The 12,309-nt window shown below is 38.6% G+C and overlaps 1 protein-coding gene across 2 annotated transcripts; it reads left to right on the top strand.

The window, feature by feature from the left end:
• The first annotated feature begins 1,522 nt into the window (after positions 1–1,522).
• LOC137100206 (nuclear distribution protein nudE homolog 1-like) lies at positions 1,523–11,404 on the top strand. 2 transcript variants are annotated; one of them, XM_067477863.1, is made up of 9 exons: positions 1,523–1,723; positions 2,278–2,371; positions 3,084–3,237; positions 5,586–5,734; positions 6,978–7,114; positions 7,318–7,557; positions 7,830–7,924; positions 8,587–8,735; positions 8,988–11,404. In XM_067477863.1, the coding sequence occupies exons 2-9, from the start codon at positions 2,286–2,288 to the stop codon at positions 9,034–9,036; spliced, it is 1,059 nt and encodes a 352-aa protein (XP_067333964.1). In that variant the 5' UTR covers positions 1,523–1,723; positions 2,278–2,285; the 3' UTR covers positions 9,037–11,404. The 2 variants fall into 2 exon arrangements, with proteins under 2 accessions (XP_067333964.1, XP_067333963.1); XM_067477862.1 differs by having other exon boundaries at positions 2,258–2,371.
• The last annotated feature ends 905 nt before the right edge of the window (positions 11,405–12,309 follow it).

The raw sequence follows: 12,309 nt of genomic DNA, 5'->3' as shown, positions 1-12,309 counted from the left end.
CTTGTTGGTGTGACAGAGGAGTTCAAGGTGGAGGTGGGTCTGCATCAAGGATCGACTCTGAGCCCCTTCTTGTTTGCTCTGGTGATGGACAGACTGACAGATGAGGTCAGACAGGAATCTCCATGGACTATGATGTTTGCAGATGACATTGTGATCTGTAGTGAGAGCAGGGAGCAGGTGGAGGAAAATCTAGAGAGGTGGAGGTCTGCTCTGGAAAACAGAGGAATGAAGCTTAGCCGCAGTAAGACAGAATACATGTGTGTCAATAAGAGGGACCAAGGTAGAACGGTGAGGTTACAGTGAGCAGAGGTGAAGAAGGTGAAGGACTTTAAGTACTTAGGGTCAACGGTTCAGAGTAACGGTGAGTGTGGAAAAGAGGTGAAGAGGCGAGTGCAAGCAGGTTGGAACGGGTGGAGAAAAGTGTCAGGTGTGTTGTGTGATAAAAGACTATCAGCGAGAATGAAAGGAAAGATGTTTAAGACGGTGGTGAGACCAGAGATGTTGTTCGGCTTAGAGACAGTGGCACTGAAGAAAAGACAGGAGGCAGAGCTGGAGGTGGCAGAGCTCTAAGATGTTGAGGTTCTCCTTGGGAGTGACGAGGATGGACAGGATCAGGAATGAGGACATCAGAGGGACAGCTCATGTTAGATGTTTTGGAGATAAAGTCAGAGAGGCCAGATTGAGGTGGTTTGGACATGTTCAGAGGAGAAACTGTGAATATATTGGTAGAAGGATGCTGAGGTTGGAGTTGCCAGGCAGGAGGTCAGGAGGAAGATCAAAGAGGAGATTTATGGATGTAGTGAGAGAGGACATGAAGTTAGCTGGTGTGGGGGAAGAGGATGCAGAGGACAGGGTTAGATGGAGGTACATGATTCGCTGTAACGACCCCTGAAAGGGAACAGCTTAAAGGAAAACAAGACATTACATTGCAACAATGGGATGTGAATTAATTTTATATCATAAAAGCAAACCCAAAATGAGTCAGAATATCAATTATCTGTAAACTGGATGTTAATAAGCTCCACATGGGTAAAAACAAGTTTAGATGTCTCAGTTTCAATATGAACACGTTTAACTATTTCATCTTATCATAAGAATAAATAGTCTTATGAGTATTTATTTGACAGTTAATTGCAATGCTTTGATTACATATTTTGAACTTTATTGTTGCTTTTCAACGGGCCCAGGGTATTGTGCCTGTAAATACAGGAGGCCCACTACTGATGCTTGGATTGTAATGTATTACTTTACATCAAATTGCTGCCGTGGAAAACCCCCAACATCAGCTCCGTTTTTCCTAAATAACATAACGGTGATGGGCCCCGATAGCGCTAGGAGGCAGCACCGGCTTCTTGTAATTCATCTAAACCCCGAGACGCTTTTAGACTGAGGACCACTCTGATTGGACAATGATCCTGGTCCCGCCTCTTACACTTTGATTGACAGACAGATAACTAATAGCAACAAGAGACGGGACTGTCACCTAACTTGTGATTGGTGAATTGGTCTGGACAATATGAATGGCAACTTGCATTGTTCGACGTCCTTCCAAAGCCAGTAGCAACTTTGAGATTTTCAACTCGGGCGAGTCTGTGAAATAGTTTTTTTTCACCATTTCAACTTTAAATTTAACCGACAAACTTTGTTAGTGGTAATACCAGCATACGAGGAGGACTTGGATAAAACATAACGTTGCTGCTTCGAATATAGCAAACTTTTGATCGTAAGTTAAATCTACAGCTGTGACTAATACGTTATCTTCAGCTGGGATTTAAATGGTTAACGCCGAACTTCGTTAGCTAGAGCAGCTAACGCTCATTTAATTTGAGTGTCATTCATAAAATTATCCGCTGGACCATTTTCCCAACTTTTGATGGTGAATGGTTTAATGTTTGTAGATATTTGTTTGAGATAAATCTCTGTAATGTTTAGACGGTGAGGTCATCGTAATGACAAACTACCCGTTATTTTGCTAACCAATTAATTTCAGGAGTAGCTTAAGTTTCATTGTATTGAATGTGAATAACGTTGAATATGTTTCATGAATCGATTGTAACAATTTGTAATTCGTCATGCCCTCATTATTTACAGAAGCAATTTTTATTCATTTCATTTAATTCACCTAGTTATATTGTTATGTAGTTAGTTAAGGTTAATTTGTGAACAAGTGGATTTTGATGCCGACCAAATAATGCGGCTTCTGTGAAATGTAGGGCTTCTTGATGCTTTTTTTTTATGTTATTTTTTTTAACAACAGTCGAATCTGCATCTGCCCAGGACTGGAGATGGGGGATCAAGAACTTCCAGAGTTTGGGTCCCTGAAGCAAGAGCTAGAGTACTGGAAGGAGCAGGCTATCATGCACCAACAGAGGTGTGTGTCTCTCCAGTTCGTATTAAATAACTTATTTTTTTATGATTTTCCCTGCAGTTGATTTATATGAAGATGTAAAAGTTGCTCAAGTGGTGTGCACATACTAAATCTATATATTTAGACTTTACACGCAACCTCTGGTAATATGTACACTTTATCTTGGTACGATAATACAGCCCTAGGTTAATTTGCCTGCAGTGTTGTGTTTTAGAAGGATGATCCAAGTATTTTGCATATTTCACCAACCTTACTTCTGACCATTTTTTTTAACACTTCCTAAAGTGTTTATTTTTTGTGTGTGTGGTTTGTTTTTTTACCTTGTAGGCACATCTTGTGTGAACAAGGCAATAATTTGTGTGTAAGACCAAAAATACCAGGATGCCTGGGGCTCCGTAATAAATTATGAAGAAATAATCAATACCTTGTCTTCACTGTTGATTTTCAGTTTGTAGAAATGTGAGTCTGCACAAACTCCTGCTAGAGAATCTAATGTGAGCCTCTGGGCATTTTCCTAATAAAACCAATTTCTGCAATTTTTAGAATTTTATGTTTAATTTATTTTATGTTTACTGGAAAATGCCAATGTTATGTTGTAAGTCCAAACATTTCTGGTCTCAAACATTAGTCTGGCAAAACTAGACAATGCCGTTGTTTCGTTGTTAAACTCCAAACATAAGTGAGTATTTTTTTTTTTTCGTGTCTGTGTGTGCAGTGCGAAGGAAGCCCAAGAAGAGCTTCAGGAGTTTCAGCAGATGAGTCGGGACTATGAGATAGAGCTGGAGACCGAGCTAAAACAGTGTGAGGGTCGAAACCATGAGCTCCTTGCTGCCAACAGTCGCCTTTGTATGGAACTGGAAAACTACAAGGTTTGGGGGGGAAATTATCAATACTTGCAGTACTTTTATTATATCTGCAAAAATGTCAACAGGTTGCATCTCATCTTGACAAATTAACAATAAAACAATAAACAATGCACATGTATTTGTAATGCAGGATCTGCTCCTAATGTTACTGAAGGCATTCAGAAATGCCTGTAGAATAAGTAGCTTCTAAAGATGAGTTTTAGAGCTTTCAACAAAGTGTAAAGCTGCTGTTTCCGGGTTCTCCAGGGAAAGTTATGTTATTAATATAGCTTTGACACAACTGTCGGTTAAAGTGGATTTGACTGGGGTGATATCCATGTTTATCAGCTGATAGTACATGGGTTTTATGGCTCCCATTTGCCTGCGGTGAATAGGTTTTGCTGGTACATTTGTCTCTTGTCTGAACACACACACACACACACACACACACACACACACACACACACACACACACACACACACACACACACACACACACACACTTGCACAGAGGGCTGATTCAGGGCAGAAAAAGACAACTGGTGACTCCTGCTTAGGGTTTTTCTTGGGGGGATGGTTGTACTTTCCATCTAATCCAATCCAGTAATATCACAGTTAACTCTCCTCACTTTTCAGAAAAAAAAACTTTTATCTATTTTCTGATAACATTTTGGTGTTTTGATAGACAGCGGCTCAGTTTAAAACATAAACAAGGCAAAAAGTCCCATTAGAACAAAACACCTATTTAAGATAAGTTTTCTATAAATTGCTTGCTGTTTTTTCCAGAGCTAAGTCCTTTTTTATGCATCATGCAGTGTCCCTGGTGAATGGCTGTGAATGAGGTAATCGCTCCATGTGTTGTGTATTGGCAGTTGGTTCTGTAGCATCAATCACCTCAATGGTAAATGATCTAGCTCTTTGGATTTCTGACTTTCATATGATTTCTGGTATGTCAGGAGTTAGCTCTCTTGCTAGTTGTGCAACTCCATTTATCATATGGCTGCTGTCAAACAATGTATTAACTAGTGATGAGTGAGCTTGTTTCAGTATTGCTGGAGTTGTATTTAACATGTTGTTGCTCGAACTGAAGACTTCCAGCATGTATATAACTGAACTTGCCTGCAGAACAGACATACCTTTTCATATCATCCAGACATGTTTGAGTATAAACAAACTGATGCTGGTCTCCCAATTATTATTTTTTTATTCTTTAAGGATTTTAATTAAAAGATCACCTCAGATCTGGAGGTCAAATTTACAAAAGTTAATAACTTTAGAAAATACCCTTTATTTTAATGTGACAAACACACATATGTATAATGTACCGCATTATAAAAAACAAATCACACTATCCGAAAAAAACTGCTAGATATGGGCTTGTTAAGAGATTTTAGTTAGTTTTTGATAATATTATTACTCTATTCTGTCTGTAGCTTTTCTGTCTTTTTAACTTTTATTAGTATTAGTATTGGATTTATTGGTATTACTCTCTGTAAGATGTGGTAACTATCCAGAAGGCTTCTGTTCTCGGAAGTTGACGATTTTTACTCCTAGGTGGCATTTCAGCCTGCTCAAGGCAAATTGAGGCCATGTTATACCTCACATTGTTGTTGTCATCTGCCAGAGGGAAAAGGTTTGATAACAAAGTTACTGTGATTACACTCTGATTATAGTATTAATTGTGAAGGATTATTCCTTGTATTCTTTATTGACGTAGTCTGTCAATGTTGACCTAAGTTTTCACATATGCACAAATTGGTGCACTATGCTGTGCACCAGAGGATGTGGTTTCTGGGAAGGAACTATCAGACTTTAAACCAGTTCATGTAGTATTTGCTTTCTTCAGGTGTCTATTCTCTTACTTATTAAGTACTGGGTGACTGTGGCACAGGAAAGTAGAACGGTTGTCCACCAATCTCGCAGTTGTTGGTTTAATCCCCAGCTCCTCCTTGTCCGAAGTGTTCTTGAGCAAGACGCTGAACCCCAACTTAGTTTCTCGGGGTGAGCGTTGGCCAGCTGCATAGCCACGCCCCCATCGGTGTGTGTGGTTGTCAGTGCAAATGTGTGAATAAGAAGCAGTGTAAAGCGCTTTCAGTGCCAACAGGTAGAAAAGCGTTATATAAGTGCAGACCATTTAAGTTCCTATTTTGCTATCTTTTTAAATAATTCAATATTTTAAAAATAATTGTAGAATTACGACTTATACTATAAAGTACAAATGTATCCTCTTAAGTTCAATCTTTTATAGGACAATTTTTAGTCAGCAACTTTCTGCTTGTTCTGCTGTTCTCCAGCCTTCATATGTTGTCCTTTTCTTCAGATTTTGTTGTCTATTCTGTCTGCTCCTAACACTGTACTCATCCCCCTGCCAGGAGAAGTATGAAACACAGCACTCTGAGGCTTGCCGGCAGATCTCAAGCCTAGAAGGAGACCTGGCTGAGACCACGGCCATCAGAGACCATCTTCACAAATACATCAGAGAGCTGGAGCAGGCAAATGATGACCTGGAGAGGGCCAAAAGGTGGGCACGCACGCACACGCACGCACACGCACACACTTGATGGACAATCTTTTAGCACAGTAAATAGGTCTGTTGGTGTTAAGCTCAGTAATTGTACAAATATGAGCAGGTGCCCTTACATCATGTCTTGCATATCACAGTTATACTGTTGTGTAGTCTTTTAATCAATATATAAAAAAATATTTGAATTCAAGGTCAGTAAAACTGAATGTTGAGTTTGCATGACAGAAAGAGATAACTGAGCCCAGAGACTGCATATGTGGAAACCATAGAAAAATCAACAATTGCTTACTATATTCACACAACTCTTGCTGAGAAGGTTCCAGCTGCAGCACCTCAAGCCAGGCCCCCTGCCTGAGGTTGAGTCCATAATCCTCAAGCCATGCCTCTAAACCAAAATGAAAATGCCAAACAAAAATGCCAAAAACAAGCAAAAACCAATAATGTCTGTCTGTAGGAGAAAGGAGAAGAGGAGCTATGATAGAAATGTGCCTTCTGCAGGTTTTTCATGACTGTTACTAACATGCAGCTAAAGGTAGCTTATCCTGCCCACATGTTGTTTGTGTACATGAATGATGGAGAAGGGTGAGTGTTATTTAGCTTAGTGTTTTTTTTCCATCTTTAAGGATTAGCAATAATGTGAACATGAACACCGACATTACCCATTTTTTTTTGTTATATGAGAGATCTATAGGTTTGAAAATAACCTGTTTTAGCATTACATTTGTCTTAATATCCTGTTAAAATAGAGCTTTATGTAATTTGATTTAATTCTTCAGTTGGGACCTGTTGAAAGTATGATTGTGTTAATATTACAAATAAAGGGTATAAATAAAATAAAAGGTACAAATAACAACATCTTGGTCCTCCCTCAGCCTATCGTGGGTTAGAGCTGTCTTGAGGCACTGCAGCTTGATGGAATTGCTCTTGTTAACCAGACAGTTTAAAGCTGCTTCTACTTGGTGTGTTATGGCCCTTAAAAACTTTAAGTTGGGGTAAACGGTTGATGTTGATGTTTATATCACTAAGTTATATCTTTTATAGTTAACAGTACTTAGAAAAATGTACCACTGAACTGTCAAGTCAGGTCATCTTTTCTCCCAAATAATCCAACTTAATGCACTGTGAGCTCTCCTGAGTACATCTGAAGGTGTTTCCAAACTCCGTTTAGGAGCACTGACCTTCTAACTAACCGGTTGTTAGACACATGACACTCATGTCTTATTTTGTTTGTGTGTTTCAGAGCGACCATCATGTCACTGGAGGACTTTGAGCAAAGGATGAACCAGGTTATCGAGAGAAACGCCTTCCTGGAGAGTGAGCTGGACGAGAAAGAAAACCTGTTAGAGTCTGTCCAGAGACTGAAGGATGAGGCCAGAGGTGAAGCTTTGTGCTAACTGTTATCAGGACTTTCCTGTTAAAAACCGTATTAAAATCCTGTTATAACTAAAGTACACGGTTTGAACATGGAAACGATCACTTTCCAGTCAAAAACCTTGACATGAACAGTGTGTGGTTTGTCTGTCTTTAAAGATCTCTGTATATCTGTAACTCTTCTATTATTTGATTGTCGTCGTAATCAGACTTGAGGCAGGAGTTGGCAGTGCAGCAGAAACAGCAGGTACAGGACAGGAAGCCGTCCCTCAGCAGTGTAGTCAAAGAGTCTTCGTCCTCGACTGGGTTGCCCACTCCACCTCAAACCCCTCCAGATAAAATGACTGAAGACAAAACTACATCTTCTAACCAGCCTGTTCCCTCTGCTGGTGCACTGTCCAGACCTCCAGCCTCAGCAGAGTCCTACACCACCCCACCATCCTCCAGAGGTCTGTTTGTCTGACCCATGCATGTTGCCCACACTTTTTAAAGTTCTGTTCTTGTTCACATCCACTTTTAAAATTTGATTTACCAGCTAAAATATCACATGGTAATCAATAATATTTACTGCATCAGGTCTATCAGTTCTTCTCACATGGTTATTTCTACTGTTTGACACTTTAACGCTACAGATTTCCACCACTAATAATTCTTCAGTGTGAGAATTGTTCTTAGGTTTCTTATGTTTATATCTCTGTAAAGTGAATATTTTCATCATTAGTTTCTGGAGGGGAAGGCCTTTCAGGGACTCCTCTTACTACTTCAGCACGAATCACAGCTCTGAACATTGTTGGAGAGTTGCTGAGGAAAGTCGGGGTAAGTAAAATTCCAGTTACTGTTGATCTAGTACTCTCGTTTGTTTTTATTAACTGATGACTTAACATGTGACGCTGCAGGCTGCAGGACACAAACAACTACTTTTCTAGAGTTCAAAAGTCATGCACAAACTAATGAGCCTCTTTCACAAATTACTTTCAGACAATGTCAATGAAATCTGCTTTATTATCACATGTAACACATAGTGGGAGATTGTCCAAGTCACCAGTGTAAAGCTGTGGGAAACTGTTTTGTTTACAGTCCAGAACTGCGCATCCAAAAAAAAAAAAAAGAGGCTGTGGCAGTCACAGATAGACATGTCATCAGCAAACAACAAGAAACGGCTTATAAACATTAGGAACTCGTGCCTCTTTTCCACCAGGCGATTTTCATGGCTGATTTGGAGCCAGTCCTTACTTTAGAACAGCATTTACATTGTTGTAGACTCAACAATGTACAGTCATGCAATGATGTGGCTCTCTAGCCTGTGTAGAAGAGAAGCAGTTCTTAAAAGGCTCTCAAGTAAAACCGCTCCTTAACCACCTCTAGCACCAGCACGTGTACCAAGTTCATGTAGAACAGGGTAGTTGCTGTTGTTGAAATCAAGTTTTTGTTGAATGTCGACAGAAGCATCTGATGATTTATTTCTTCTCTTCTCACAGAACCTGGAGTCCAAGCTGGCGTCGTGTCGGGAATATGCTAGAGAGCAGACAACGATGCGCAGAGGCCCTGCTGGAGGGCAGGGGCCACCTGGGCCAGGCCAAAACAACTCCTCAGAGACCCATACTACCAACGGCCTCTGCAACAATAGGTGAGGGGCTCTTTTGTGAACGGTCCATCAAGTTAGCAGCATCTACAGAAGTACAGTTATAGACGTGTTATGTAACCTGTTACAAGTAAAAAGAAAAGTGTGGATAAAAGAGAACTCAGAAGTAACAATCCAGCATGTATACAACCACAAACTTGTTTTTCCCTAATGTTAACTTGTAAGTGCTGTGAGTAAGACAACCGCAAAGCAGCCCTCTGAGTGTGTGTGTGTGTGTGTGTGTGTTGTGTTTTTCAGGCTGGTAAAGAGGTTAGACTTTGGAGCGGGACCCAAGCTGTTGCTGTGAAAGTAAAAACGTCTTCCATGTTCATCCTTAAGCCTCTGCTGGGATGCTTAGTTCTTCCTGTCCGTCCAGCCAGGATCTCTCAAATGTGTAATGGTACTTGCGTGTTGCACATGACACAATTGATTTCAGACAGACCCTGAGTCCTCAGGGGACAAAACTACTCTCATAGGAAGTGCAGTTATTAAATGAATGGGTATGTTATTGTGGAGGGATCTCCATACAGTCTGTACTGTAAAGCTATACAGTCAGAGCTTGTGTTTTGTTCATTTACAGGACTTGTTTTCAGCACTCGCACTTAGCATGAGCTAACTTTCTGAATTTGTACTGCATGTTACCACGTCATTTTGCACTTCTCTCCCCACCCCCTTGTCCCTCTTTAGGTCTCTTCAGACTGTATGCCCAATACATTTTAGAGACAACATTACATTAATGTATAAAAAGTTAGCTTTTTTCCATGTAAGTTCTACATCATTAGCCTTTAGCACAAGAGACTATTCTTGAGATTAGATATTGAGATATGTAAATACAGTCAGTTAGGGTCAAGAAAGTGATAAAAGCAACAACAGCAAAACAGCTGGAGCCAGTGACCTACTTGTAGCTACATCAAACATCTGAACTGTCATGTTCACTGGCTGTTAAAAAGCATGGGATACTTAAACTGTTTCATGGCTAAACCCATAAAGTAAAGAATCTCTCAGAAACCTTAGTTTAGTCTGAACACACATTATGGGCACACAAAGTGCTGCACACTGGAAATGGCACTTTTACACACAGAGGGTTTTGAGAATATCTTTAAATATTAATTTTACGACTTGTTGTTTGTTCTTGTAATACTCACTGCTAACTGATCAATTTGACTCCACTGTTGACTGATGGGTTGGTTAAAAAAGTGAAATCTGTTACTGCTAAAATCCCACCAGGTGTCACTTTCTCTAGTCCCTAATGTTTTAGTGAAGCATGTTTTTATCACTAGGACTGAGGAAAAAAGTAAAGTTAGTTATTTAGAGCATAATGTGTGGAAAATGTTTACTTTGTATTTCAAGAGATATATTTTTGGAGGTCATCTGTGGTTCTTCATCTTAGATCTGCCTTAATAAGTTGTTATAATAGTGAACCAAATTGCTTTCTGTCCCCCAACAGTGCTAGAAGCATTGCTTGTTCTAGTATCGTCAACACCTTCACCCCCCGAGACTATAAATGTCTTACATGCACATCAGCATGAGATAAGCAATGATAATTAAATATGTATTTGGTGCACGTTATTTCTTGGTCCTAAAAATTTAACTAGTAGAAAGCGACTGCTGTGACCAGATTTTCCAAGAGGTTTTTAATGTTGACTGAGTACAATAAGAGGGGTTGATCTTATTTAAGCAAATAGTGATTAATTAAAACATGCCTAATTGATCTCTAGAATATAAATAGTCAGTTTCTGGCCATATTACAGTGAAGTTAATCATGTTTATTTATGGTCCCTTTTGCTGATATTTTTACATTTGCTTTAATGCTACTATTAGACCAAAAGATCACCATCTAGTAAGTTATTGTTCAGATTTAAATGGTCTGCATATAATTTATATTCAAGCCCCCCGAAGATGAACCTTTGTTTTTGTGTAATGGTTTTGGCACCATCCTTGTAGAATTGGAAAGTCATCAGTATGTTTAGTATGTAGCTACTGTAAAACACTCAAAACTGTATCAAGTTGTGTCCAACTGCACAGTACTTATCCATTGTAGGCCGTAAACAAGCATGAAAAATTTAAAAGTGCTAGCCTTTAAAATGTTAGGTTTTTTTTTTTTTGGTGCTTGTTTAGGTCCATCATCATAATTGATACAACGTTGTGAAATGAAGAATGCTGATTTAATGCTTCCTTATACTTTGTTGTTAGAGTGGAGAGTCAGTTAGAAAAGTTATTAAGTTCTAGAGCTCTACTTCTGTCTTTTCAGGAGTGAATCTGCTCAACCTCTTCTGTAAATGAGGGAATATGAATACTTCAGTGAAGGCTACGTGTATTTTATAATGAAAAGAGAAAAGCAATAGATTGTAGTGGTAATAAACTGTATCTTGACTTTAGGATTACTAACGGGTTTAATGTATGTAGGTTGTGGTTCAGTCTGTACAGGACTAACAAGTAGCTGCTCAGGGTGAATGTAAAGCAACAATAGCAGCAGCAAACGAGACCTTCACTGTAAAGTTTAAAGGTCGGTGTTTGAAAACAGAGGTGGATAATGAGGCTTTGGGTTTCCTGCCATCACATGCATGTAACAGTACTCACATGGTGATGTGTTACAACCTGTTCTGTGCTTTTGTTGTTTTACTGTCAATGCTGCTTATGATGCTTCTTGAAAAAAGGAATAAAACTTGAAATGATAAAAAGCTTTTCTTTATGTTACTTGTTCTTAACTTTGGAACAACTGAAATGACAAAACCTGTAAACATTTGGTAAGTTTAATAGCAGGTTGAGGTATCATACTTATCAATCTTATACAATTGTATATACAACAGTTGATTTATGAATTTTGTTTAAAATTTAGGTCCTAAACTAACAGCTTGTCTCTATTCTTTAAACATCCTTCAAAGGATGTGCATTAAAATTAAGTCATCCCCAGTTTGTGCCTTGTCTGAACATTTCAATCAAGAAAAAACCTAAGGAGCTAATATTGAAGGGAGGAGAACTGTGTGTACTAGAGATTTGTATATTGTTTGTCTTAGGGCTGGGTGAGATGGGGAAAAAAATCTTATCACAATAATTTCTTTCATATCAGTCGATATCAATATATGTCAGATATAAGGTTAATTATAGTTTTTTTTAAAAATTATAAGTATATTTATTCTGTCACAAATTAAACTACAATATATATAATAACTCTGGACTCAGCAGGGCAATATACACAATAAAATATACATAAAATAGAAAATAAAGTAAATTTTACATTCAGCTTAGAATAGTAACAACTTTCATAGTAGTGATAATTATAATCACATGTTTTACCATTTCAAGTAAAACAAAAACCTGGCTGCATATACAACCCCAATTTAAATGAAGTTGGGACAACGTGTGAAATGTAAATAAAAACATTAAGTGATTTGCAAATCTCATCAATCTATATTTTATTTGCAACATAAACAACATATCAGATGTTGAGACCAGTTGCTGGAGTTGTAGGAGAGGAATCTTGTCTTGTTTGTTGCTGGATTTTTTTGTTTTATGATGCGCAAAATGTTTTCTATCCATCTATAAATCTCCATGTTCTTTTCAGCATTGATGGTGCCTT

Source organism: Channa argus, chromosome 15, assembly GCF_033026475.1.
Source record: "Channa argus isolate prfri chromosome 15, Channa argus male v1.0, whole genome shotgun sequence".
Classification (NCBI taxonomy): Eukaryota; Metazoa; Chordata; class Actinopteri; order Anabantiformes; family Channidae; genus Channa; species Channa argus.
This window is presented reverse-complemented; position numbering and strand designations above follow the sequence as displayed.